Source organism: Oncorhynchus clarkii, chromosome 1 (genome assembly GCF_045791955.1).
Source record: "Oncorhynchus clarkii lewisi isolate Uvic-CL-2024 chromosome 1, UVic_Ocla_1.0, whole genome shotgun sequence".
NCBI lineage: Eukaryota > Metazoa > Chordata > Actinopteri > Salmoniformes > Salmonidae > Oncorhynchus > Oncorhynchus clarkii.
In genome coordinates this window covers 6,933,323-6,960,824 of record NC_092147.1, presented here as the reverse complement: position 1 = coordinate 6,960,824, position 27,502 = coordinate 6,933,323, and the positions used below count along the sequence as shown (strand labels likewise).

At 44.3% G+C, this 27,502-nt stretch overlaps 1 protein-coding gene across 1 annotated transcript in view; it reads right to left on the bottom strand.

The window, feature by feature from the left end:
- LOC139417233 (nuclear receptor subfamily 5 group A member 2-like) overlaps window positions 1–26,989 on the bottom strand; it is a 129,759-nt gene extending 102,770 nt beyond the window's left edge. Inside the window, exons 1-4 of the mRNA XM_071166518.1 lie at window positions 26,732–26,989; window positions 22,557–22,688; window positions 19,999–20,117; window positions 12,025–12,166 (exon numbers count right to left, since the gene is read on the bottom strand). Coding sequence (XP_071022619.1) covers window positions 12,025–12,166; window positions 19,999–20,117; window positions 22,557–22,688; window positions 26,732–26,798 — 460 coding nt within the window. The 5' untranslated portion in view covers window positions 26,799–26,989. The remainder of the gene's footprint in view (window positions 1–12,024; window positions 12,167–19,998; window positions 20,118–22,556; window positions 22,689–26,731) is intronic.
- Window positions 26,990–27,502: the final 513 nt, after the last annotated feature.

Below are 27,502 nucleotides of genomic sequence, written 5' to 3'. Positions count from 1 at the left end.
GACACTGACACACCTATACACAGACACATCTACACACAGACAGACAGACACCTACACACAGACACACAGACACACAGACGCTTAGACACAGACACATAGACACAGACACACAGACACACCTACACACTGACACCTACACACAGACACACATACAAACAGACACTTAGACACAGACACACTGACACACCTACACACAGACACACAGACACACAGACACACCTACACACAGACACAGCTAAACACAGACCCAGCTACATACAGACACTGCTACACACAGACACACCTACACACAGATACCTACACACTGACACACTGACACACAGACACACAGACACACAGACACCTACACACAGACACACAGACACCCCTACACACTGACACACAAACACCTACACCCCTACACACTGATGCACAGACACACAGACGCACAGAAACAGACACACAGACACACAGACACACCTACTCACGACACACTGACACACAGACACACAGAAACACAGACACACAGACACCTACACACAGACATACAGACACACAGACACACCTACACACAGACACACCTACACACAGACACAGCTACACACAGACACACTGACACACTGAGACCTATACGTTGACACACAGACACACAGACACACAGACACAGCTACACACAGACACACCTACACACAGACACAGCTACACACAGACACACCTACACACAGACACAGCTACACACAGAAACACAGACATAGCTACACACAGACAGACATACACACAGACACACCTACACACAGACACAGCTACACACAGACACACCTACACACAGACACACCTACACACTGACACACAGACACAGCTACACACTGACACACAGAAACCTAAACAACAGACACAATGACAAACAGAAGACGAGTACAAAAACTTACACAAACAGAAACACACACACACGTCCCTGTAAGCCACCACACACAAACATACACACTGACACACAGACACACACACACACACACATACACATACACATACACACAAACACACACAGACACATACACACACACACACACACACATGCATGAACGCACGCACACAAACACACATACATACACAAACACTTACACACACACACATGCACGCACGCACGCACACACGCACACACACACACACACACACACACACACAGACACACAGACACACAGCCACACAGACACACCGACACCCCTACACACTGATGCACAGAAACACTGACACACAGACACCTACACCCCTACACACAGACACACTGACACACAGACACCTACACCCCTACACACAGACACACTGACACACAGACACACATACACCTACACCCCTACACACTGACACACTGACACACAGACACCTACACCCCTACACACAGACACACTGACACACAGACACACAGACACCTACACACCTACATACTGATACACCAATACACAGACACACATACACCTACACCCCTACACACTGACGCACAGACACACAGAAGCACAGACACACAGACACCTACACACCTACATACCGACACACCAACACAGACACACAGACACCTACACCCCTACACACTGACGCACAGACACACAGATGCACAGACACACACACACCTACATACCGACACACCAACACAAAGACACACAGACAAACGGACACACAGACACATCTACACACAGCTACACACAGACACACATACACAGTGACACACCTACACACAGACACAGCTACACACAGACACACCTACACACCGACACACTGGGGTATAGGACTGGGACTGGGGTATAGGACTGGGACTGGAGTATAGGACTGGGACTGGGGTATAGGACTAGGACTGGGACTGGAGTATAGGACTGGGACTGGGGTATAGGACTGGGACTGGGACTGGGGTATAGGACTGGGACTAGGGTATAGGACTGGGGTATAGGACTGGGACTGGGGTATAGGACTGGGACTGGGGTATAGGACTGGGGTATAGGACTGGGACTGGGGTATAGGACTGGGACTGGGACTGGGGTATAGGACTGGGGCTGGGGTATAGGACTGGGACTGGTGTATAGGACTGGGACTGGGGCTGGAGTATAGGACTGGGACTGGGACTGGAGTATAGGACTGGGACTGGGGTATAGGACTGGGACTGGGGCTGGGGTATAGGACTGGGACTGGGACTGGGACTGGAGTATAGGACTGGGACAGGAGTATAGGACTGGGACTGGGACTGGAGTATAGGACTGGGACTGGGGTATAGCACTGGGGTATAGGACTGGGACTGGGGTATAGGACTGGGGTATAGGACTGGGGTATAGGACAGGGACTGGTGTATAGGACTGGGGTATAGGACTGGGGCTGGGGTATAGGACTGGGACTGGGGCTGGGGTATAGGACTGGGACTGGGGTATAGGACTGGGACTGGAGTATAGGACTGGGACTGGAGTATAGGAGTGGGACTGGGGTATAGGACTGGGACTGGGGTATAGGACTGGGATATAGGACTGGGACTGGAGTATAAGACTGGGGCTGGGGTATAGGACTGGGACTGGAGTATAGGACTGGGACTGGGGTATAGGAAAGGGGTATAGGACTGGGACTGGGGTATAGGACTGGGGCTGGGGTATAGGACTGGGATTGAGACTGGGGTATAGGACCGGGACTGGGGTATAGGACTGGGACTGGGGTATAGGACTGGGACTGGAGTATAGGACTGGGACTGGGGTATAGGACTGGGACTGGGACTGGGACTGGAGTATAGGACTGGGACTGGGGTATAGGACTGGGACTGGGACTGGAGTATAGGACTGGGACTGGGGTATAGCACTGGGGTATAGGACTGGGACTGGGGTATAGGACTGGGGTATAGGACTGGGGTATAGGACAGGGACTGGTGTATAGGACTGGGGTATAGGACTGGGGCTGGGGTATAGGACTGGGACTGGGGCTGGGGTATAGGACTGGGACTGGGGTATAGGACTGGGACTGGAGTATAGGACTGGGACTGGAGTATAGGAGTGGGACTGGGGTATAGGACTGGGACTGGGGTATAGGACTGGGGGACTGGGGCTGGAGTATAAGACTGGGGCTGGGGGGCTGGGGTATAGGACTGGGACTGGGGTATAGGAAAGGGGTATAGGACTGGGACTGGGGTATAGGACTGGGGCTGGGGTATAGGACTGGGATTGAGACTGGGGTATAGGACCGGGACTGGGGTATAGGACTGGGACTGGGGTATAGGACTGGGACTGGAGTATAGGACTGGGACTGGGGTATAGGACTGGGACTGGGACTGGGACTGGAGTATAGGACTGGGACTGGGGTATAGGAATGGGGTATAGGACTGGGACTGGGGTATAGGACTGGGACTGGGGTATAGGACTGGGGTATAGGACTGGCACTGGGGTATAGGACTGGGACTGGGGTATAGGACTGGGGTATAGGACTGGGACTGGGGTATAGGACTGGGACTGGGGTATAGGACTGGGGCTGGGGTATAGGACTGGGACTGGTGTATAGGACTGGGACTGGGGCTGGAGTATAGGACTGGGACTGGGGCTGGGGTATAGGACTGGGGTATAGGACTGGGACTTGGGTATAGGACTGGGACTGGGGTATAGGACTGGGAGTGGGGTATAGGACTGGGACTGGGGTATAGGACTGGGGTATAGGACTGGGACTGGGGTATAGGACTGGGGCTGGGGTATAGGACTGGGACTGGTGTATAGGACTGGGACTGGGGCTGGAGTATAGGACTGGGACTGGGGCTGGGGTATAGGAATGTGGTATATGACTGGGGTATAGGACTGGGACTGGGGCTGGAGTATAGGACTGGGACTGGGGTATAGGAATGGGACTTAGGCTGGGGTATAGGACTGGGACTGGGGTATAGGACTGGGGCTGGGGTTTAGGACTGGGACTGGGGTATAGGACTGGGGCTGGGGTATAGGACTGGGACTGGAGTATAGGACTGGGACAGGAGTATAGGACTGGGACTGGGACTGGAGTATAGGACTGGGACTGGGACTGGAGTATAGGACTGGGACTGGGGTATTGCACTGGGGTATAGGACTGGGGTATAGGACTGGGACTGGTGTATAGGACTAGGGTATAGGACTGGGGCTGGGGTATAGGACAGCGACTGGGGCTGGGGTATAGGACTGGGACTGGGGTATAGGACTGGGACTGGAGTATAGGACTGGGACTGGAGTATAGGACTGGGACTGGGGTATAGGACTGGGACTGGGGTATAGGACTGGGATATAGGACTGGGACTGGGGCTGGAGTATAAGACTGGGGCTGGGGTATAGGACTGGGACTGGGGTATAGGACTGGGGTATAGGACTGGGACTGGGGTATAGGACTGGGGCTGGGGTATAGGACTGGGGTATAGGACTGGGACTGGGGTATAGGACTGGGGCTGGGGTATAGGACTGGGACTGGGGTATAGGACTTGGACTGGGGTAGAGGACTGGGACTGGAGTATAGGACTGGGACTGGGGTATAGGACTGGGGTATAGGACTGGGACTGGGGTATAGGACTGGGACTGGGACTGGGACTGGAGTATAGGACTTGGACTGGGGTATAGGACTGGGACTGGGGTATAGGACTGGCACTGGGGTATAGGACTGGGGCTGGGGTATAGGACTGGGACTGGGACTGGAGTATAGGACTGGGACAGGAGTATAGGACTGGGACTGGGGTATAGGACTGGGGTATAGGACTGGGGTTGGGGTATAGGACTGGGACTGGGGTATAGGACTGGGGTATAGAACTGGGACTGGGACTGGGGTATAGGACTGGGACTGGGGTATAGGACTGGGGCTGGGGTATAGGACTGGGGCTGGGGTATAGGACTGGGACTGGGGCTGTGGTATAGGACTTGGACTGGGGCTGGGGTATAGGACTGGGACTGGGGTATAGGACTGGGACTGGGACTGGGGTATAGGACTGGGACTGGGGTATAGGACTGGGACTGGAGTATAGGACTGGGACAGTTTACCAGGTTCTACTGTTGGTAACTGGAACAGACAGTTTACCAGGTTCTACTGTTGCAACCTTGCAGTTACTAGTTCAACACTCTAACCACTAGGCTAACTGCCTCCCCCGAGCAAATAAGAAGAGCAAATCTTAGATACTAATTACTAGTCTGCAGCTAAAAATGATGTAAAACTGGGAGGAGAATACCGACAACCGCCGAAACATCTAACCTATGAGAACATTTCTGAATGGTACTGTGAAGTATCCCTTCTAGCCACGAAAGAAACAGAAAAAGAGAGAGAGAGAGAGAGAGTCAAATGAACTGACTCTCCAGCAGACAGACTGACGATTCCAACAGAGAAGATCACAACGACACATGGGTGTAAAAATATATTGATTGCAATTATTCCCAAATGAGTGAGCGTTCATGTGCAAAGGATTAGCATTTCAATTAATATAATTATCAATTGTGTGTAGTGACCCCTTTTGTCTTTCCCACTCTTTCTCAGTCCACACCACTGCCCTTTGTCCACACCCCCTTCCCAGTCCACACCCACTTCCCTTTGTCCACACCCCCTTCCCAGTCCACACCCCCTTCCCTTTGTCCACACCCCCTTCCCAGTCCACACCCCCTTCCCTTTGTCCACCAAGCCGTCATATCGGCTTAGCCCACTAGGGAATGTTTCCTATCCTTGTTAGTAACATATATCTACTGTTTGTTTGTTTACGCATTTCTGTGATTATTTAGTTAGTTAGTAAATAAATGATTAAGCCAAATGGTGTATGGATGATTCATAGTAAAAGCTGGGTTCGTCCAGATAACCAACAATTTACAACGTTTGGAAAGAGACTGACGTGAGGTATTCAAATATCTGAAGAGTTATATTAGGAAAATGATAACTTTGTAATCTGAAGATTTTCCGCGGTGCCCCGACTTCCGAGTTAATTAATTGATTTGATAAAATATCAGTCTTCACTTTTAATGATGCCATAGACACGACAGGGCATTTAGGCCAAAGGTAAACCATCTGTCAGGGCATCGATACAGAGCAAAATAAAATACTAGGGCGGCAAAATACTTGAAACTCCTTTCCCTCCATGATAGATTTTTTCCCCCCTTTATTTAACTAGGCAAGTCAGTTAAAGAACAAATTCTTATTTACAATGACGGCCTAGGAACAGTGGGTTAACTGCCTGTTCAGGGGCAGAAAGACAGATTTGTACCTTGTCGGCTCAGGGATTCAATCTATCAATATTTTGGTTACTGGCCCAACCCTCTAAACACTAGGCTACCTGCCGCCCCAATCTCTCTCTGTGTGTGTGTGTGTGTGTGTGTGTGTGTGTGTGTGTGTGTGTGTGTGTGTGTGTGTGTGTGTGTGTGTGTGTGTGTGTGTGTGTGTGTGTGTGTAACTGAATGTCAAACTCATGATACTGTCCGTCATAATGATGACCTCATAAAGCTGACCTCATAAGGATGACCTCATAAAGCTGACCTCATAAAGCTGACCTCATAAAGCTGACATCATAATGCTGACCTCATGAAGCTGACCCCATGAAGCTGACTTCACAATGCTGAACTCGTAAAGCTGACCTCATAATGGCGAACTCACAATGATGGCGTCATAAAGCTGACCTCACAATGCTGATCTCATAAAGCTGACCTCATGAAGCTGACCTCATAAGGCCGATATCACTGGCTGTCAAACATTGTACTGGATGTCGACTTGGTGAAGCCTATTTCACTTCCTCAAAATCCCCAAAATGAATTTAAGTTAACTCAAAAAATCTGTAATTAATTTTGAGGTATTTGCCGAGGATGTTTCAGTTGTGTAATTTGACTATCTAACTAAGGTGTTTGATGTAGTATTTCTCATGTTAAAAAAAATGTGTGATGTGTTGTCTTGTGGAAACAAAGTCAGAGATGCTGGCCAGGTCTGTCTCACTGTCTATACTATTGGATAGAGGGCAATCACTGGAGCTGTTCCATCCCATGCTAGTGGGCAAATGGACATCGTCAAATGAAAACCCAACCTTCATTTAACCGTTGTGATGCACAGATGTTTCAAACTCCGTTTTTAGACGAGACTTTATGACCAAAATGATCCTATTTAGACTGAATTCTGACACTAGAACAATAGTTTCTGACTCATATCGATGCCACATGGGTTGTTTTCAAAGTGAGTCAATATTAAACAATTAAAAATAGACAACTGCATTTTAATACTTTTTTAAATCCCAAAATGAAGGACTGAATTGAACCGTGTGAATACATCTATAATATATGTATGTGTTTTACTGGAAAGCTGTGTCTGGGAGAGCAGGATTCTACCTCGGTGATCTTTACAGGATGTGGCAACACTTCACCCTGCCTCCCTGGCTGTCTGCCTGTCTGCCTGCCTGCCTCCCTGGCTGTCTGCCTGCCTGCCTTCCTGTCTGGCTGTCTGGCTGTCTGCCTGGCTGTCTGTCTGTCTCCCTGTCTGTCTGTCTGTCTGTCTGTCTGTCTGTCTCCCTGTCTGTCTCCCTGGCTGTCTGCCTGCCTGCCTGCCTGCCTGCCTGCCTGCCTGCCTGCCTGCCTGCCTGCCTGCCTGCCTGTCTGTCTGTCTGTCTGTCTGTCTGTCTGTCTGTCTGTCTGTTTGTCTGTCTGCCTGTCTGTCTGTCTGTCTGTCTGTCTGTCTGTCTGTCTGTCTGCCTGCCTGCCTGCCTGGCTCTGTCCCTGGGCTGGAGTAGACAGAGTGCTGCAGGGCCCCTCCGCCCAGCTGCTGGCATATGAAAACACATCACGCCGTAGTAAAGCTGTAAAATGACAGGCGAAGAGATTCTGCCCTCTGGCCATTCACAATTAATAGTAATTAAAACCACACTCCTGTGGGTTAAGAGGAAAAATACACACACACACACAAAAAAATAAGTGCTATTTTAGGTGTGATTTGGCCCTAATCACTGATACAGGGTCAGATACAGCATTTGTCCATCCCCCTAATCTTTAACCTGTCACTCCCCCTAATCCTAACCTGTCCATCCCCCTAATCCTAACCTGTCCCTCCCCCTAATCCTAACCTGTCCATCCCCCTAATCCTAAATCCTAACCTGTCACTCCCCCTAATCCTAACCTGTCCTCCCCCTAATCCTAACCTGTCCCTCCCTAATCCTAAATCCTAACCTGTCCATCCCCCTAATCCTAACCTGTCCCTCCCCCTAATCCTAACCTGTCCTAACCTGTCCATCCCCTTAACCCTAACCTGTCCCTCCCCCTAATCCTAACCTGTCCATCCCCTTAACCCTAACCTGTCCATCCCCCTAATCCTAACCTGTCCATCCCCCTAATCCTAACCTGTCCCTCCCCCTAATCCTAACCTGTCCCTCCCCCTAATCCTAACCTGTCCATCCCCCTAATCCTAACCTGTCCATCACCCTAATCCTTACCTGTCCATCCCCCTAATCCTAACCTGTCCATCCCCCTAATCCTAACCTGTCCATCCCCCTAATTCTAAACTGGTAAAGGGAGTAGGAGAACCTGATCCTCTGTCTGTGGTTTAGAAAAACTTCTAACACAATTTAGTCTATACTACAACAGTAGAAGCCTTTAGAAACATTTAAAAACCAGAATTGATACCAATTCAAACGTGTTTGTTTTTCCTTTGCCCCAAAACTCCAAGATAACAGTTTTTTTTTAATAGGGCCGTTGCGTTACAAGTAACTCTTACAAAACACAAAAGATAATGACCCGGACAATTTCCACATCTTTACCTTTATGTTGGTGCCCAAGCTATGTGTGACTCGTTTCAGGAAACTAGGCGCATGTCGCACGTCACTACTTCACACGAAAGGCATTTGTACGTTTCATTTTTTTTAATCAAAATTCGTTTTTTTAGTCAGAAATACCTTTTGGAACATGTGAACTTTCATGTGCCTTAATAACAAACTTGTATACCATCTGTAAATACAAATACAGTTGTTCAATTTTTAGCCTAATTGGTTTAGACACGGAAAAAGTCAGGAACCTTCCCGCTTAGCCATGATTGGTTGGACATGCCGAGAGATGAGTTTAGGATTGGTCTGCCATGTAGCATCTTCTGTCTTTAAAATTAGCTGCTCATTATGTGTAGATAATCCTTTCTACTACATGTTTTTTTTTAAAGATATAACGTTAGCCATGGAAAACTGCAAATGTGTTGCTACTGCTCTCAATTACATCAGGCGCTAAGGTCAAAGGTCAGTGGAAAAAAAAGTTGTGATGGACTACTTTCTGGACTCTGAACATTTATCATATGATGACAAAATCCTTGATTTCGCTCAAAACATTTTAATTGAACCAGACATTGTAGAGTCTTCGGATTACAGTGATTGGGAAGAATCGTCAATCAACAGTGCTGTGGTCATGGAAGAAGTTGACGTAGTTTTAAAAGCAGTGGAATGCCCGGTGGAAGCAGAGTATGATAAGGAGATGTATACAATTCTGGCGTTTGATTGCAAATTCAGAGGGAGTTGAAAAGAGAACACAGAAGGCTGTTGTATAAAACACCTGTCTCCGGATTACATCTTCAAACCAAGGGCAACCATGGCATCCGTGATAGAGAGGGAGAAATATCTGATGATTCTTATGGCATTGTACACGGTCAGTGTGAACCACAGTGCATTGACACAACGGGCCAAACAAGACGTACAAACTAAATGGAAATGACACAGGACGTAATTATTTAATGAAATGGGTTGCAGTCTACCATGAAGCATTCTTCCATTTTCTGTGTAGCAATATTATCTAAGAAATCCATTTGCATTGCTAGCTATAGCTTAATAGTAGCTAGCTAACTAGCTAACATTAAACCTATTTGGTTAGCTTTAGCTAGCTATGACAATCGGGTGTATTGCTAGTACTCTATAGATTGGGATTATGGTTCATTCTTTATCTAGCTAGCTAGCTACATGTCTAAACAAAAGAGTTAAGCAAGCTTGCTAACGTTACTAGTATGATCTGTGTAGTAATATTATCTCAGAAAGCCATTTCTAATGCTAGTTATAGCCTAATATTAGCTATAGTATCTAACTTACATTGAACCTAGTTAGTTAGCTTTAGATGGCTATGAGAATCTGTTTGTATTGCTTGTACTATGGGTTGGGATTATATTTAATTGTTTAGCTAGCTAGCTACATGTCTAAACAAAAGACTCCACTTCGCCAGATGATTACATGACCCATCAAGTTAGCCAGGTGTGTTTGACGGTGATTACGGCCATCTATTGTATAATAATGCTAAAATATTTGACTCTGGAATGTGTATTTTCAGCAGCAGTAGAACACACCTGACTCTCCTCCACCAGTCATAGAAGGAGACTGGAGGATGATACGATGCTGGTGGAACGCTATGACAGGCAAACAACACCTGACTCCGTACTTCAGGCCTCTGCCACAGATCCAGCAGTACCCACACTTCAGGTGAATATCATTTTCATTACATTGTATGAGGCTATTCTTCTTATCTAAACTTGGGAGGTGAATTAATGCTATGCAAGGTTGAAATGTCTTCGATGCTCTTGAGCCTGGTGTTGTTGTCACCAAAGAGCATTCAGACTCAGTCGGGACCAGGTTTCAGCTGCTGCTACGCAACGCTGACGTCCTTCCTCCCATAGATGGTCTTGCCTGTACAAGAACCACCTGGACTGGACACAGCTAGACAAACTTATCTTTTTGAGAAGATCAGGGAGTTTTGTCACAAAGAGGGCATGGACATGATATACCCTGCACCAAAGTCAAGGGCAGGACAGAAACATGCTCTATACATGCTCTGACTATACATTCCCTTGCGTGGATGGACCAGTTCATCATGGTGGGGCGAGTTCCCAGTCATTCAGACTATCTGCAGTGCCTCTGTGCACATTCGTATGACTTTCTCCTAACCCACAAACACAGACAGACAGACAGACAGACAGACAGACAGACAGACACACGCACACGCACACACATATATATATATACACACACACACACACACACACACACACACATATACACATATACACACACACACACATACCATACGTTGCAGCTACTAAATAAAAAATATCCTGTTGCTCATCCACTTTCCCTTGATTGTATGCATATAATTCATAGAACATCTACCACCAGTATCACTGCTATTGTTATTGATATTGTTCTTGTACATACTGTATATTATTTTGTTATTTCTCTACTGGCATTGATAAGTTTTGTTCTTTTTTTTATATTGAGTTTTGCTACTATGCAAATACAGTAACCCTTTCACTGTACCATTGACATCTGACAAAATAAACGTTGATTATTATTATTATTATTATTATTTGATAGTGTTTATCGGAGACGGTAATGTGAAGAACAACATGACCTGCACCAAAGTCACATTAGGATATAGACTTATAGTAGGCTACTAGTTTTACCACTTTCAGTTTTAAAAATCTTTACTCACTCTGTTTAGCATATGGCCTCAAATGTGAATCCTTAAAGAGACGGGCGGGGCTAAAGCTTAAGAGGGTGTGAACGATGCTGAATGGGCGGGGCTAAAGCTTAAGAGGGTGTGAACGATGCTGAATGGGTGTAGACAAAGAAGAGCTCTCCAGTAGGTGTACCAAAACATTCCAAAAGTGGGGCTACAACTTTAAATTATAATTACTTTCGCATTGTTCCTCAAATGCTGTATATGACATACAATTTTGGAGCTCTGAATTTTTTTCAAGTGTTGCTACATAAGACCGAATCGAGGCGGTCGGTCACATATTCCCGACTCGTTTGATCTGATTTGTTATGGGAGAATCTACTGACCCCTGTGTACTGTATGCACCAGTCTCTGGGCTAAAATATATTTAATTTACTTTCAACAACTTTAGCTGGGTGTGACTGAACTCGCAGTGCACAATGGAACCAATAGAGTAGTCCCAAAAGTCCAAAACCCATTTTTGAAAGAGAAAAAGAATACCATTTGAACCCAGGACTGTCATGCACCAACATTAAGTCAAACCCCGACCATAACATAGTTGTCCTATACTAGGACCTTCTTGTTGTCTTATAACCTCATTAATAAGAGGTGTCCTTACCTTCCAGCTTCATGCCAACAGTGAGGCACTTCTGAAAGCGGCAATAAGGGCAGCGTTTTCTTTGTGTCTTGTCGATGGCACATGTCTGGTTCTCTATGCATGTGTACCGTTTGTTATTCTGAACCGTGCGCTTGAAGAAACCCTGCGGAGAAGAATTAACATTGTCAACACGTATGACCCCGGCGTTTGTAACTGCCCGATTCACAAACACATGCTTGAGCGTGCAAGCTCTCACACACATACACACACACACACACACACAGAACATTTCTTGACACCATCTCCTGTTCATCATCGACAAATGACCAGAAAATTAGGCTTTACAGTTCCTCATATGTAAATGGTGCTGAATGAACTAAATGAATAATGAAAATTCTGATTTCAATATGTAAAACTTAAAACCCTAACAAAACACAAAAACAAATATCGGATACACTACTTTGTTATAAAACATTATAATTCTTGCTATGAGATTATCAAAATAACTTTAACGCTTTGAATTGTTAATGCTAAAAATATTTACTCACAAATAAACAATGATTTTTACTATTTATTAATTAATTTTATTGTGCTTTGGGTAAATGTTCAGACAGATGCATGAATACAACAATTGTCATGTTACTTATATTTGAATTAATGTTTGATGAAAAGTACAGAATAAACATCTGTTCTAATTATTAGTTTAAACAACAATATAAAATACTATTAATAGCATCAAAATGTGAACAATATTTTCATGAAGTATCCTGTTGCAATTCCAGCCAGACAATACCACAAGCACTACATGGATATTTACACTTACGGTGGTGCTATGAAGACTTCAGAATGTACCCGAACAACTTGTTCTATCTTAATTATAAAACAATATGAGAATAAGAGAATAACAAATCCAATCATTTATAGTTCACTTGGTTCTAACTGTACCGTTGAAAAAATGTTCAGAAGTAGTGTAACAGTATAACTTTAGACCGTCCCCTCGCCCATACCCGGGCACGAACCAGGGACCCTCTGCACACATTAACAGTCACCCACGAAGCATTGTTACCCATCGCTCCACAAAAAGCCACGGCCCTTGCAGAGCAAGGGGAACCACTACTTCAAGGTCTCAGAGCAAGTGACGTCGCCGATTGAAACGCTATTTAGCGCGCACCACCGCTAACAAGCTAGCCGTTTCACATCCGTTACAGTAGCAGGAAAAATCTCACGTGGAAAAGGTATTAGCGTATTTGATGCAGTCTAACACAGTGCCATCTGTTTTATGTCACCAAAGCCCCATATACTACCCACCATTGCGACCTGTATGCTCTCTTTGGCTCGCCCTCGCTTCATACTCACCGCCAAACCCACTGGCTACAGGTCATCTACAAGTCTCTGCTAGGTAAAGCCCCGTCTTATCTCAGACCACTTGTCACCATAGCAGCACCCACCCATGGCACGTGCTCAAGTAGGTATATCTCACTAGTCACCCCCAAAGCCAATTCCTCCTTTGGCCACCTTTCCTTCTGCTGCCAATGACTGGAACGAACTACAAAAATCCCTGAAGCCGGAGACTTATATCTCCCTCACTACCTTTAAGCACCAGCAGCTGACAGACCACTACACCTGTACATAGCCCATCTGTAAATAGCCCATCCAACTACCTCATCCCCATATTGTATTTATTTATTTATCTTGCTCCTTTGCACACCAGTATCTCTACTTGCACATTCATCTTCTGCACATCAATCACTCAATCAATGGTATGGCGAGGACCCGACATGCCCCCTCTGCCCAGCTCCAGCGACTCTGGTTGCAAGACCAGCCTCTCACAAGGCCGCTACACCTGGAGGCACAATCAGGTCCTCAAGAGCCTGACTGCAGCACTTGAGACCAAGAGGAGTGCAACCAATTCATTACCTCCAAAAACAAGCAATCCCGTCAAAACAACAACATTAATCCGGGAGGGACAAAAAAGGTCCAAGCATCCTCCTACGAAGCCAGAAACTGGACACCTAGCCATGGCCCGGGACTGGAAGATTGTTGTCGATATTGGCCAGCAACTCATTTTTCCACCTGAGATTGCTTCTACCAACCTTAGGCCAGACATGGCACTCTGGTCCCCTTCACGAAAGGCTGTGCACATCATAGAGCTCACAGTCCCGTGGGAAAACTCTGTTGAAGAGGTCTACGAGCGTAAGAAACTGCGTTACACAGAGTTGGCAGCAGACGCAACTCAGCGTGGCTGGAATGCAAAAGTCTGGCCAGTTGAAGTGGGATGCAGAGGATTTGTGGCTTCTTCCACCATCAGGTTGCTGAAAGAACTTGGAATCCTTGGACAGGCTCTCCGGCAGACCGTCAGAGCAGTTTCTCAAGCAGCTGAAAGAGGCAGCCAGTGGATCTGGATCAAACGGAAGGACCCTTGCTGGGCTATAACTTCATGACCCCCCACCCCCACCTGAGAACCCAATTCAGATCCCTCCAACTTGAGGAGGGCATATGAGGTATGCGGTCAGCTGTAGGGCTGGCTCATGGAAGAGGACGCCCCTGCCATGCATAGTCCCTGGTGACATCTTAATTGGGCATGGGACACAAGCTAAAGGCTTGATCACCCTTTAGCTGGCCACCTGTGATGAGGGTGTTTAGTGATTAAAGGCCGAAACACCCACTGATTCGAAGGCACACTACTGAGGATGTATCCCAAAATTGACATCTTAACCCAGTCTAAGAAATAAACCTCCAATGCCACTCTATCAACATCACGGCAAATCTCATGCGAGTGCATACAATCTATTGGCACAATGGACAGTTTTTAACATCTCGTCCCGTGTTTTATGATTCTGATTCAGTGTTTAATTGGTATATTGTAATTACTTCGCCACCATGTCCTATTTATTGCCATACCTCCCTTATCTTACCTCATTTGTACACACTGTATATAGACTTTTTTACTGTATTATTGACTGTTTGTTTGTTTGTTTGTTCCATGTGTAACTCTGTGTTGTTGTTTGTGTCGAACTGCTTTGCTTTATTCTTGGCCAGGTCGCAGGTGTAAATGAGAACTTGTTCTCAACTAGCCTACCTGGTTAAATAAAGGTTAAATTAAAAATTAAAAATTCCCGATCCACACAAGTCGGGAGAAATGCCTTAAACCTGCCCATTTAAAAGTAAAACAATCAATATTTCACCAAACTCCAAACAATGTACAACCTGCATTGCTTGATCCAGCCTTGTGACATGATAATATAACCACACTAGAATAGACACACTGGATATACATTCTACTGATCCACTGGAAACACAGTCTACTGACCCACTCGATATACAGTCTACTGACCCACTGGATACACAGTCTACTGACCCACTGGATATACAGACTACTGACCCACTGGATATACATTCTACTGACCCACTGGATATACAGTCTACTGACCCACTGGATATAGATTCTACTGACCCACTGGATATACAGTCTACTGACCCACTGGATATACAGACTACTGACCCACTGGATATACATTCTACTGACCCACTGGATATACAGTCTACTGACCTACTGGATATAGATTCTACTGACCCACTGGATATACAGTCTACTGACCCACTGGATATACAGTCTACTGACCCACTGGATATAGATTCTACTGACCTACTGGATATACATTCTACTGACCTACTGGATATACATTCTACTGACCCACTGGAAACACAGTCTACAGACCTACTGGATATAGATTCTACTGACCTACTGGATATAGATTCTACTACCCACTGGATATAGATTCTACTGACCCACTGGATATACATTCTACTGACCCACTGGAAACACAGTCTACAGACCTACTGGATATAGATTCTACTGACCTACTGGATATAGATTCTACTGACCCACTGGATATAGATTCTACTGACCCACTGGAAATACAGTCTACAGACCTACTGGATATAGATTCTACTGACCCACTGGATACCTACAGGATATACACACTACTGACCCACTGGATACACAGTCTATTGACCTACTGGATATACATTCTACTGACCCACTGGATATAGATTCTACTGACCCACTGGATATACAGTCTACTGACCCACTGGATATACAGTCTACTGACCCACTGGAAACACAGTCTACTGACCTACTGGATATACATTCTACTGACCCACTGGAAACACAGTCTATTGACCTACTGGATATACAGTCTACTGACCCACTGGAAACACAGTCTACTGACCTACTGGATATACATTCTACTGACCCACTGGAAACACACAGACCTACTGGATATACAGAACTGACCCCCTGGACTTACTGGATATACAGACTACTGAAAAACAGTCTACCCACTGGATGTGGAAACACAGTCTACTGACCCACTGGATACACAGTCTACTGACCTACTGGATATACATTCTACTGACCCACTGGAAACACAGTCTATTGACCTACTGGATATACAGACTACTGACCCCCTGGATATACAGTCTACTGACCCACTGGATATACAGTCTACTGACCCACATGAAAAACAGTCTACAGACCTACTGGATGTACATTCCACTGACCCACTGGAAACACAGTCTACTGACCCACTGGATACACAGTCTACTGACCTACTGGATATACATTCTACTGACCCACTGGAAACACAGTCTACTGACCCACTGGATACACAGTCTACTAACCTACTGGATATAGATTCTACTGACCCACTGGATACACAGTCTACTGACCTACTGGATATAGATTCTACTGACCCACTGGAAACACAGTCTACTGACCCACTGGAAATACATTCTACTGACCCACTGGATATACAGACTACTGACCCACTGGATATACATTCTACTGACCCACTGGAAACACAGTCTACAGACTTACTGGATATACAGACTACTGACCCACTGGAAACACAGTCTACAGACTTACTGGATATACAGTCTACTGACCCACTGGATATACAGACTACTGACCCACTGGATATACATTCTACTGACCCACTGGATATACAGACTACTGACCCACTGGAAACACAGTCTACAGACCTACTGGATATACATTCTACTGACCCACTGGATATACAGTCTACTGACCCACTGGAAACACAGTCTACAGACCTACTGGATATACATTCTACTGACCCACTGGATATACAGTCTACTGACCCACTGGAAACACAGTCTACTGACCTACTGGATATACATTCTACTGACCCACTGGAAACACAGTCTACTGACCCACTGGATATACAGTCTACTGACCCACATGAAAAACAGTCTACAGACCTACTGGATGTACATTCCACTGACCCACTGGAAACACAGTCTACTGACCCACTCGATATACATTCTACTGACCCACTGGAAACACAGTCTACTGACCCACTGGATACACAGTCTACTGACCTACTGGATACACAGTCTACTGACCCACTGGATACACAGTCTACTGACCCACTGGATACACAGTCTACTGACCTACTGGATACACAGTCTACTGACCTACTGGATACACAGTCTACTGACCCACTGGATACACAGTCTACTGACCCACTGGATACACAGTCTACTGACCTACTGGATATACAGACTACTGACCTACTGGATATACAGACTACTGACCTACTGGATATACAGACTACTGACCTACTGGATATACAGTCTACTGACCCACTGGATATACAGACTACTGACCCACTGGATACACAGTCTACTGACCCACTGGATATACATTCTACTGACCCACTGGATATACAGTCTACTGACCCACTGGAAACACAGTCTATTGACCCACTGGATATACAGTCTACTGACCCACTGGAAACACAGTCTACTGACCCACTGGAAACACAGTCTATTGACCCACTGGATATACAGTCTACTGACCCACTGGATACACAGACTACTGACCCACTGGATGTAGATTCTACTGACCCACAGGGTATACATTCTACTCAATAAATGGTATTTCCATTAATATATAGACCAGTTTAAACGTATTGTACTCTTTCAAGTCAGTGATCGTGTCTGTTTGTGCGTGTGTGTGTTTGTGTGAGTGTGTGTGTCTGGGTTAAACTGAATGACGAAGTTAATGTTTTTTGGGTTTTTTTTAAACACAGAGATCCCTAGAGTGAGCCTTTGTAAACATGTCACTGTTAGTCTACACCTGTTGTTTACAAAGTGTGTGACAAACAAAGATTTGGAGCCTCCAAATCGCCAGTGAGGAAACCATGACCATTTGTGGTTCTGTCGACCTTTATGTTGGTTTTAACATGCAGGTACAGTGTGGTTTCATGTGGACTTAGAATACAAGTCTGTGTTTGTCTATCTGTGTGTATCTGTGTGTATGTGTGTTTATGTGTGTTTATGTGTGTGCGTGCGCATTCTGCTTGCTTGCCTGTGTGTGTGTGTGTGTGTGTGTGTGTGTGTGTGTGTGTGTGTGTACAGGTTTAAAGCAGACCAACACTGTATTACATTGTGTGTTTAGACATTGAGTCCTGATACCTCCTGTCTCAGACCCACGGCAGTGTGCTAGACTGATACCTCCTGTCTCAGACCCACGGCAGTGTGCTAGCCTGATACCTCCTGTCTCAGACCCACGGCAGTGTGCTAGCCTGATACCTCCTGTCTCAGACCCACGGCAGTGTGCTAGCCTGATACCTCCTGTCTCAGACCCACGGCAGTGTGCTAGCCTGATACCTCCTGTCTCAGACCCACGGCAGAGTGCTAGCCTGAAACCTCCTTTCTCAGACCCACGGCAGAGTGCTAGACTGATACCTCCTGTCTCAGACCCACTGCAGTGTGCTAGACTGATACCTCCTGTCTCAGACCCACGGCAGTGTGCTAGACTGATACCTCCTGTCTCAGACCCACGGCAGTGTGCTAGCCTGATACCTCCTGTCTCAGACCCACGGCAGTGTGCTAGACTGATACCTCCTGTCTCAGACCCACGGCAGTGTGCTAGCCTGAAACCTCCTGTCTCAGACCCATGGCAGAGTGCTAGCCTGAAACCTCCTGTCTCAGACCCACGGCAGTGTGCTAGACTGGTGAGAAAGGACAGAAAAGACCCCAATCTTTCTCCCGTCCAAAAAAAACCAGACAGCTTCCATTGAAATAACTACACGGTACAACTCCAATATGTTCCTGATTAACAGATCCCGTTTAGAACTGTGCTGGTGGGAAATTAGCCATCATACTGCAAAGTCGACATGATTTCATTGAAGACACCCGTACACACATAGGTTACCTTTAAAATGATCCACGGTCAGAACGCTGTCTGAGGATATGAGTTAAAAACGGGTTATCTCGGCTAAAACGACAGGATTCATTTTACAACTTTACTAACATGCCTCTCTAACAAGACGGGAATCCAGTGACATCCTCCATATGCTGAGTTTAAGAAAGAAAAGAAGTTTAAAAAAAAACGCTTTCAAAGAATTACACACTCTCTACCATTTTAAAGAAGACAACACTTCAAATGAAGCAATGTTGCAATTGAAGGTATCCTCAGAGTAAATGTGTTGCATCTTAAGGTCAGAAAATCGATTAAATCTACAGCGTAGGCTATGTGGACTACACACAAATAGACATTTAGAGATTTTACAAAAAAAAACATTTGGTTAACTATATGTAGGTTACTTGGAACTTCTGCAAACAAATGTAGGAGTTTACTAAGGCTAATACGCTAGCATAAACAAATCGAAACTGTTTACATATTTTATGTACATTGGTACATTGAAATATGCACATATTTTAACACATAGCTTACTGATTATGGAAACAGCAGGTACATAGACCAGACAGGAGACAATATGAACCACTTCACACTAACCACCGTTATATCCTTCAACCACAATCATCAATATGTTATTATCAGTTACATATCACTGCACGTAGCACATTTTCTTCAATAAAGGTTCCAAGAGAAGCACAGAAGGACAATCTGAGGAAAGGTTAGAAAAATTTTAAAAAAAAATAAAATAAAAAATAAGAACAAACCTTGCAGCTTTCACATGTGAGGAGCCCGTAATGGTATCCAGAAACCTTGTCTCCACACACCGGACACATCTCATCCAAGTCTTCATCATATGAGTAGTCCATCATTTTATAGTGGGGGGCTGCAACACACGACACACATGAGAAAACGAAGAAGAAGACTTTGATCTGAAATACCTTATTTTCCTATATAGGCCTACTGCAGTCTTTAACTATACATCTGACTGAATTTACAATGACCTTAGGCTATGGAATATTTTTTTTGAAAATCCATCAAATTTTTTAGGAAAAATTATCATTTTGAAGCTTTGATCCAAAAGGAAATTTGACTAAACTATTCCTTATTTGGATGAATAATGTTATTTGATAGTACTAAAAGGAAATAACCTTAATTTTCCCGTTTTGCTGCATTCACTCTTGCTCGCCAGTCGCAGACAGTGCAAACATATGAAACTGAGCTTCATAAATATTCATGATATTAAGTCGTGAATTCATCCCGGAAATGGTAAGATATTAGAGTTAAGCATTCGAGGAGTAAATGTTACCGCCCACAGGCGAATGAAGACGGCCTACAGTGCAACCTTTCGTGCTAACAGGTGAAAGAAAAATATAAAACCGATTCTTAAATTGAACTTAAATTGAATCGCCTTCAGCTACTCTTCCCGTGTCTGCTCTGCTCTGTACACATACGGTTTAATTTACTTTCCATAAGCACCTGCTTAAGTCATTTTACGGGCATGAATGCTGATGAAAATAATTGCATTGATAAGCGGATATATAACAGTGTTAGCAAACAGCGGAACTGACATTTACAATGGTAAGAAAATAATTGATTGTCCTTAAAATGCGGCAAACATCAAACAGAAAAATCACAATGAATTTCAGAGCAGATAGAATAATGTAACTTTCAAAATGCGTCTTTCTGCCTGTGTGTCTGCTGAACATGTTTTTCTCCATTGACCCTCTGATCTGTAAGTCCTGTATAATAAGTTGAGAAAGTCATCGTAAATACGAATTTGTTCTTAACTGACCTGCCTAGTTAAATAAAGGTTAAACATATATATTATAATAATAATCTTACAAACATATCCGCCAGCACAAAAAATTCCCGTATGAAAATGTCAGGCCTCCTATTTTGATGACAGGAGAGCTGAACCCATGGGTTAGATTTTTTGACAAGTTCAGAAAGTTTTTCTGTAACCTATAACTTAGCTATCGAATCTTATCTCGGGCCTCTGAGAAACATGCAGCCTCAAAACTGTTTTCAGTTTAAAGTTTGATATTTGAAAATAAGCTATGCCCATGTTTAAATGGATTGGGAAATGGCATTTTCTTTTTTTGCACGCAGACAGAGAAACTACCCGTGCAAAATATAGATGAAAATTCCATTCATGCCTTGAAGCTTGAGTTATCAGATATTTGTATCCACACCATATGAAACTTAATTTTTAAAGATAATCGAACTGTGCAATTAGCAAAGTGGAGGGGATTAAGAAATAATAATTCGATAGGCTTGCAAAGAACACTTCAATTCTCATCGAAAATAGTGATCTTATTTTCTAACATTGAACTTTTGGAAATTAAAACAAGCAGTAGGCTAGTCCAGCATTATGAGAAGGAACCCCCGAAACTACGGGTTATAGGTTACAATTTGTAAATTTAACAAAAATGATTCCAAGCGAAATGTATTTAACCCAACTTGGCATTTTTCAATAATTGCACATTTATGTCATCAAAAACTTTTTTTGGTCGTAGGCCAAATTTCTTACTCGCAAACTGTAGGATATCTGATTTGCACCCTCGTGTTCTGGAGTAACGGTTCTAAACTCGTCGCCCTTTTAATATAAACTTTTGACAAAAACGTGACCTGAAAGAAAATAATGTATTCCAAATATCACTGACATAATTCTGCATGGGGCTGAAACCGAAGTTTAAAAAGACAATGGCCTAGACTTGATGCCATTTGGGGAATTCACATTTTTCAGGTTCCAACAACTGGCACATGAGCTCTTGCATATTAAGCAAACGTTAGACATCAGGTGAGCTTTAGGATGGCTTGTGGCTAGGCCTGTATGGTAGATCAACCGTAGCCTATAATTTCATAATAGCCTATGGCAGGAATGAAACACAATGGATAAAACGGAATGATATCTGACTAAGTGAATATTGTGCTTTTAATTAATTCATAAAGTGTACAATGGAATCATTTACCATGCACTATTTGGAGAAAGTCGGTGACAGCAACAATGATCTTTCCTATAGAATTTGGGTAGAGCGAATTCGCAAATACCACATATTGACCGTCCCAGCGTAGCCTACCTTAATAGTGATATATAATGCATGATCAGCAAATAAGTTAACTATTCCAAGTTGACAACTGAATAAGATGCACGACGAGTTTGTCTTGGCTATTTATGTCCTAAACTGTCAGGTCTTTCGCCCGTAATTACGCACAATTTCACAAATTACACCTTTCGCGATGCCAGTGTTAACGCACAACGGTCGCGCGGTCTACAATATTGCCTAATAATACGGCATCTAAATCGGTCTAGATTTCTTACCTTGCATATTTCTTGGCATGTGTCCCTGTTCTCCATGCGATCGAACGAGTCCTAGAGATTCCGTGTCGCCTTTGGGCAGCATGACAGCTCCACTGGGCTGAGCGGGAGACTCAGCTCCGTCCGGCTGACCACCTGGACCGGAGAGGAACACCACAGGTTCTCACACTCACTCACTCACACACACAGACACACCGGAGAAAAGTGGCTTCCCAAATCCTGCGCGCTCACTGTATGGCCAAAATGCTGCGGGCTCTGCTTAAACAGACAGCGAAGGTCTAGGCTACATACCCGATGGGTAGCCTGCAACAGCGAGAACAATGTAAATTCATACTGAAATTGCTCTTGGGTAAATTGAAATATGGAGCAATGCCGTTGACCCTAGTATACGAGCATGGTTTTACCGCGAAGTTAAGGGGTGGAGCACAATGATTTCGAGTTCTCTCTCTCTCTCTCTCTCTCTCTCTCTCTCTCTCTCTCTCTCTCTCTCTCTCTCTCTCCCCCTCTCTCTCTCTCTCTCTCTCTCCCCCCCTCTCTCTCTCTCTCCCCCCCCCCCTCTCTCTCTCTCCTTCTCCGTCTCTCTCTCTCTCTCTCTCTCTCTCTCTCTCTCTCTCTCTCTCTCTCTGATTAAAATAACAAATCTACCCGGACAACCAGGATTGAACCGGGTTAAAATATGATGACACCTCTCTAGAGGTCTCGGCAGCTGACTGCTCTCCCGCTGGCCTTTCCACGTCTTTGACACTGGTCTTGAAAGTGGAGTTTGCGAACTGTCAGAAGCTCCTTCAGGTAAATTCGGTCTATCTGTGATGGAGTGAGATGTGAAGTTCAAACCTCTCCTTGCTGCTTTGTTTACTCCACGGACACCGCTTCCTAACGCCAATCAGGGGCTCATGGTGGTATGACATCACACCCTTAGCTCCAATCGCGTGCGGAGACGGGCAACATAATTTCTAAATCGTTTATCCACACTGTCCAAATCACAACTGTTTTTACTGCTAATGATGGGCTTTAAAATCGGCTGACTAAATCGAAGTGATGCAACTGAAACCATCTTTGACACAGAGGAGCGGAAAGCATATATGTATAGGCACGGAGGCATGTCGTTATGCCAACAGGTCTAGTAATTAGTTATAAGCACAGTTTTAATTAAGCTTTTCATGAGTAGGTAGCTGATAAATTAGTGTGTGGGGTGGGTTTATTCGTTTTAGGCTACTGGATGAATTAATTCTAAGCTATTGCGACAAAAACGCAAATTAGGGCAAAACTTTTTCAAAGCTGTCGTCTAATATGCAATGCCCGTTTTTTAAAATACCACATTTACCTCTATAAATGATCTAATTTCTCTCCTTAATATTTACAGAATTATATAAGCTACAGGACAAGACGGATCAAATCACGTAACATAATTGACGTGAGCATTGAATTAGAACAACAAAACGAAAATCAGGATTTGTTTGTGTGTTAAAAAACACACACACACACACACACACACACACACACACACACACACACACACACACACACACACACACACACACACACACACACACACACACACACAGCGGAACACAACATAATTCACTCTTGTCATCACCTGAGCCCTATTGAGAGCTGTCAATCAACGGATGGGGAGGATGGTGAAAAGTGACGCACAGCGGCCTTTTCAAGCAAAAGGTTAGGCTACATATCCAAGGTCAACTCGAGACATACATTAGAGTGGCCCTATAAGCACGCGCGCACACTCATCACGCATTTACGCACTTGCGAGGGCAAACTCTCACACACACGCACACGCACCCCGCAGGTCTAACTGATTTAATCTATCCATTGTATCAAATATATATATATAACCAAAACTACACTTAAATAATTATTTCGAAATTATCAAACACGCAATGCTAATAATTGTTGCAATTATGATATGTTTTATCGTTGTAAAGAACATGCATTTCGTTACTTTTCTCGTGCATGTTCATGCTCTGATAGTCTAATCTTTATCATTTCCGATCATAAAGGCAACTCGGAAAAGATTTCGAGTGAGTTAACATTTAAACTGTAACCTACACTCACACACATTGGTCTACAAACACGTCCAAATGTCTGACACATTGACTGTAAAATGTTTGGCAATAGATTGCCGGAATACATTTGACTGTTACTGATGTCAATGTTTCGATTGGAATCCATAAATAATTTACTTTAAACTGAACACAAGCATTTCGCTACACTCGCATTAACACATGCTAACCATGTGTATGTGACCAATAACATTTGTTTTGATTTGACTTTGAATACTAAGCGCTATTGAAAAGATACCTTCGCTGATAGTGTTCATAAAACAAAAGCAAGCTGAAGATGTATCAATGATGAGGCCTCAAACCTGTTACGCACGACAACCACGCGTTGAAGTGACCTCATTTGCAACATATTTTCAATTTATTTCCGGATATTCGTCATTCCTTAAATTTGACCTAATGACTAATTTATGCATGTAAAAACATAGCATTGCATTGTGTGTTTTTGTAAAAAATAATAATAATAATAACAAAAATAAAACGGGAAATTGTGTATAAGCACCCTAACAGTACATTCAATGCATAGACAACAACATATGTCAACAACCTAAACCAGGGATTGGCAACTTTGATGGGGGTGGGGGCCACAAAAATCTGAACTCATCTGACGGGGGCCACAGTGGCTCACAGGTCTGTGTAACCACACCCACACATGAAGTCAGAGACAACCCTAGCCTTTTTGGGGAGGCCCTAAGTGAAAATGTGTTGCCAGCAACACATTTTAGTTCCTGCAATTCTACTCATTTTACCATGGAGAGAAATGTTTGCATGTGATATCTGAGTGAGAGTGACTAGCAAAATCAATGGGGGGCCCCTGTCGGTAATTGGACCAAGTTTAGATAGCTGGCTAGACTAATTTACCAATCAAATATTTTTTTTAGCTGTCATGGACTAATTGAGTGACTGTCAGTGACTGACATTACAAGAGAAAAATTGCTCAACCAAGTTTCGAAATTGCACCTTGTGTACTCTACTATTCTAACTCTGTTCAAAAAAATAATAATAATAATACTTGTGTGTGTGTGTGTGTGTGTGGTTTTCAGAAATCGATCTGCGGGCCTCCATCCTTGGTCTAAACTAATCTTCAAGCATAACATTGCCAAACATGAAAAATGCCATTGCTGTTACTCAACAATGCACGTCAAAATGGACATTTCAAAAAAGGTTAGAGAAAACTGCAAGTTCAACCTTGTATTTATGGGAACATGACTGAGTGCACGAGTCTAATAGAGAAATGATGAACACTCTTAGAATTAGTGGTGACTTGAGGAAACCTGCACCTTTGCTAGTCAATGGTTCATATTTGCACCTTTGCTTACTTGTCAGGATTCTTGAAAGGAATCTTTAATGTTTCAACATAACAAAGGGTTCCTGGAGGAACCCTGGACTGGAGGCGTGGCTTAGAAGGGGCGTGGCTTTCATACATCCTTTTTGGGGGCCACCTGTTAGATTAAATGTCATTCCTGTTCATATCGTCTGTTGTATTGTCATCACATGTTAAAGTTGAACATTGACAGTTGTATGATTTCCTCAAGAGTCAATGCAAATCCCAAAGTTGAAATAGTTACCACTTTATTACTATGTGATGAGCAATGTTAGTATTATTCATATTAAGTTACAATGTGTAATATGCAAAAATATTTAAATTGTAAGTGTACGAACTGAACATGATGACCAGGAATGACATTTACTCTAACAGGTGACCAAAAATCTGAAAGCCACACCTCAAATCTTCTGATTGGTTGTCACGTCTACAATATCTTAGTGAAAATATTAAAAATTAAACCCCTTCTCATCGCATACACTTTCTGGGTTGACCCTTTACACATGGGTTCCTCGAAGATCCTTTACACAGGGGTTCCTCGAAGATCCTTTACACATGGGTTCCTCGGAGATCCTTTACACAGGGGTTCCTGGAAGAACCATTTTGAACTGAAAATGTTCTACCTGTGTGGTAATTTTTAGAACCCCAACAGGTTCTTCTTGGCACCTTTACCTCTGAGAGTGTAGGCTATAGAGGGGCCTCTCGAATCCTGGCTGGCACGCTGCACCAGACACGTAGCATGAAGCTATGTTACAACACAATCAGCCACTACTCACCTGCACCAGTCAAGTCCTCTGTAGAGCCACACTGATCACTTTCACTGTCACGGCTGAAGGAAGACATGCCAATCCACAGCTCCACAGAAAAAAACAAGGCTCTGGTTTGATCGATCCTCTACAACACCGACCCTTAATCTCGATCCCCTAACCTATTCCATTCTGTGAGTAGTAATTGGGGCAATCAGAGCAACGAAGAGGGCTGAGACTTCAGGAGTTAAAGAGAAAAGGAAAAAGTTACTGTCCACTTGCTCTGAAGTCGAGTGAACTCTGCCTGGTGAACTATCCCATCCCCTTCCCTCCCTCTTTCTGCCCTCTCTCTCTCTCTCTTTATCTCTCCATCCCTCCCCACTTTCACCCCCCCCCCCCCCCCAACACCACACGCAGGCGCAGACACACACACACACACACACACACACACACACACACACACACACACACACACACACAAGCAATTATCAACAGTATTCATAAATGCTGGCCCGGGATTGGTCCTGTGGTGGTCATGTGGTTGATAAGATCCAGTTACAAATTTAAACAGAGACAGATAAGGGTTAGCTCTGTGATGGAATGATTAACCTGTAGCAGAGAGAACGAGGGAGAGACAGGGAGAGACAGAGAGACAGATAAGGGTTAGCTCTGTGATGGAATGATTAACCTGTAGCAGAGAGAACGAGGGAGAGACAGGGAGAGAGAGGACAGACAGAGAGAGGGGTGGGGCAGAGAGAGAAGGGGGAGAGAGAGAGGAGAGAGAGAGAGGAGAGAGAGATA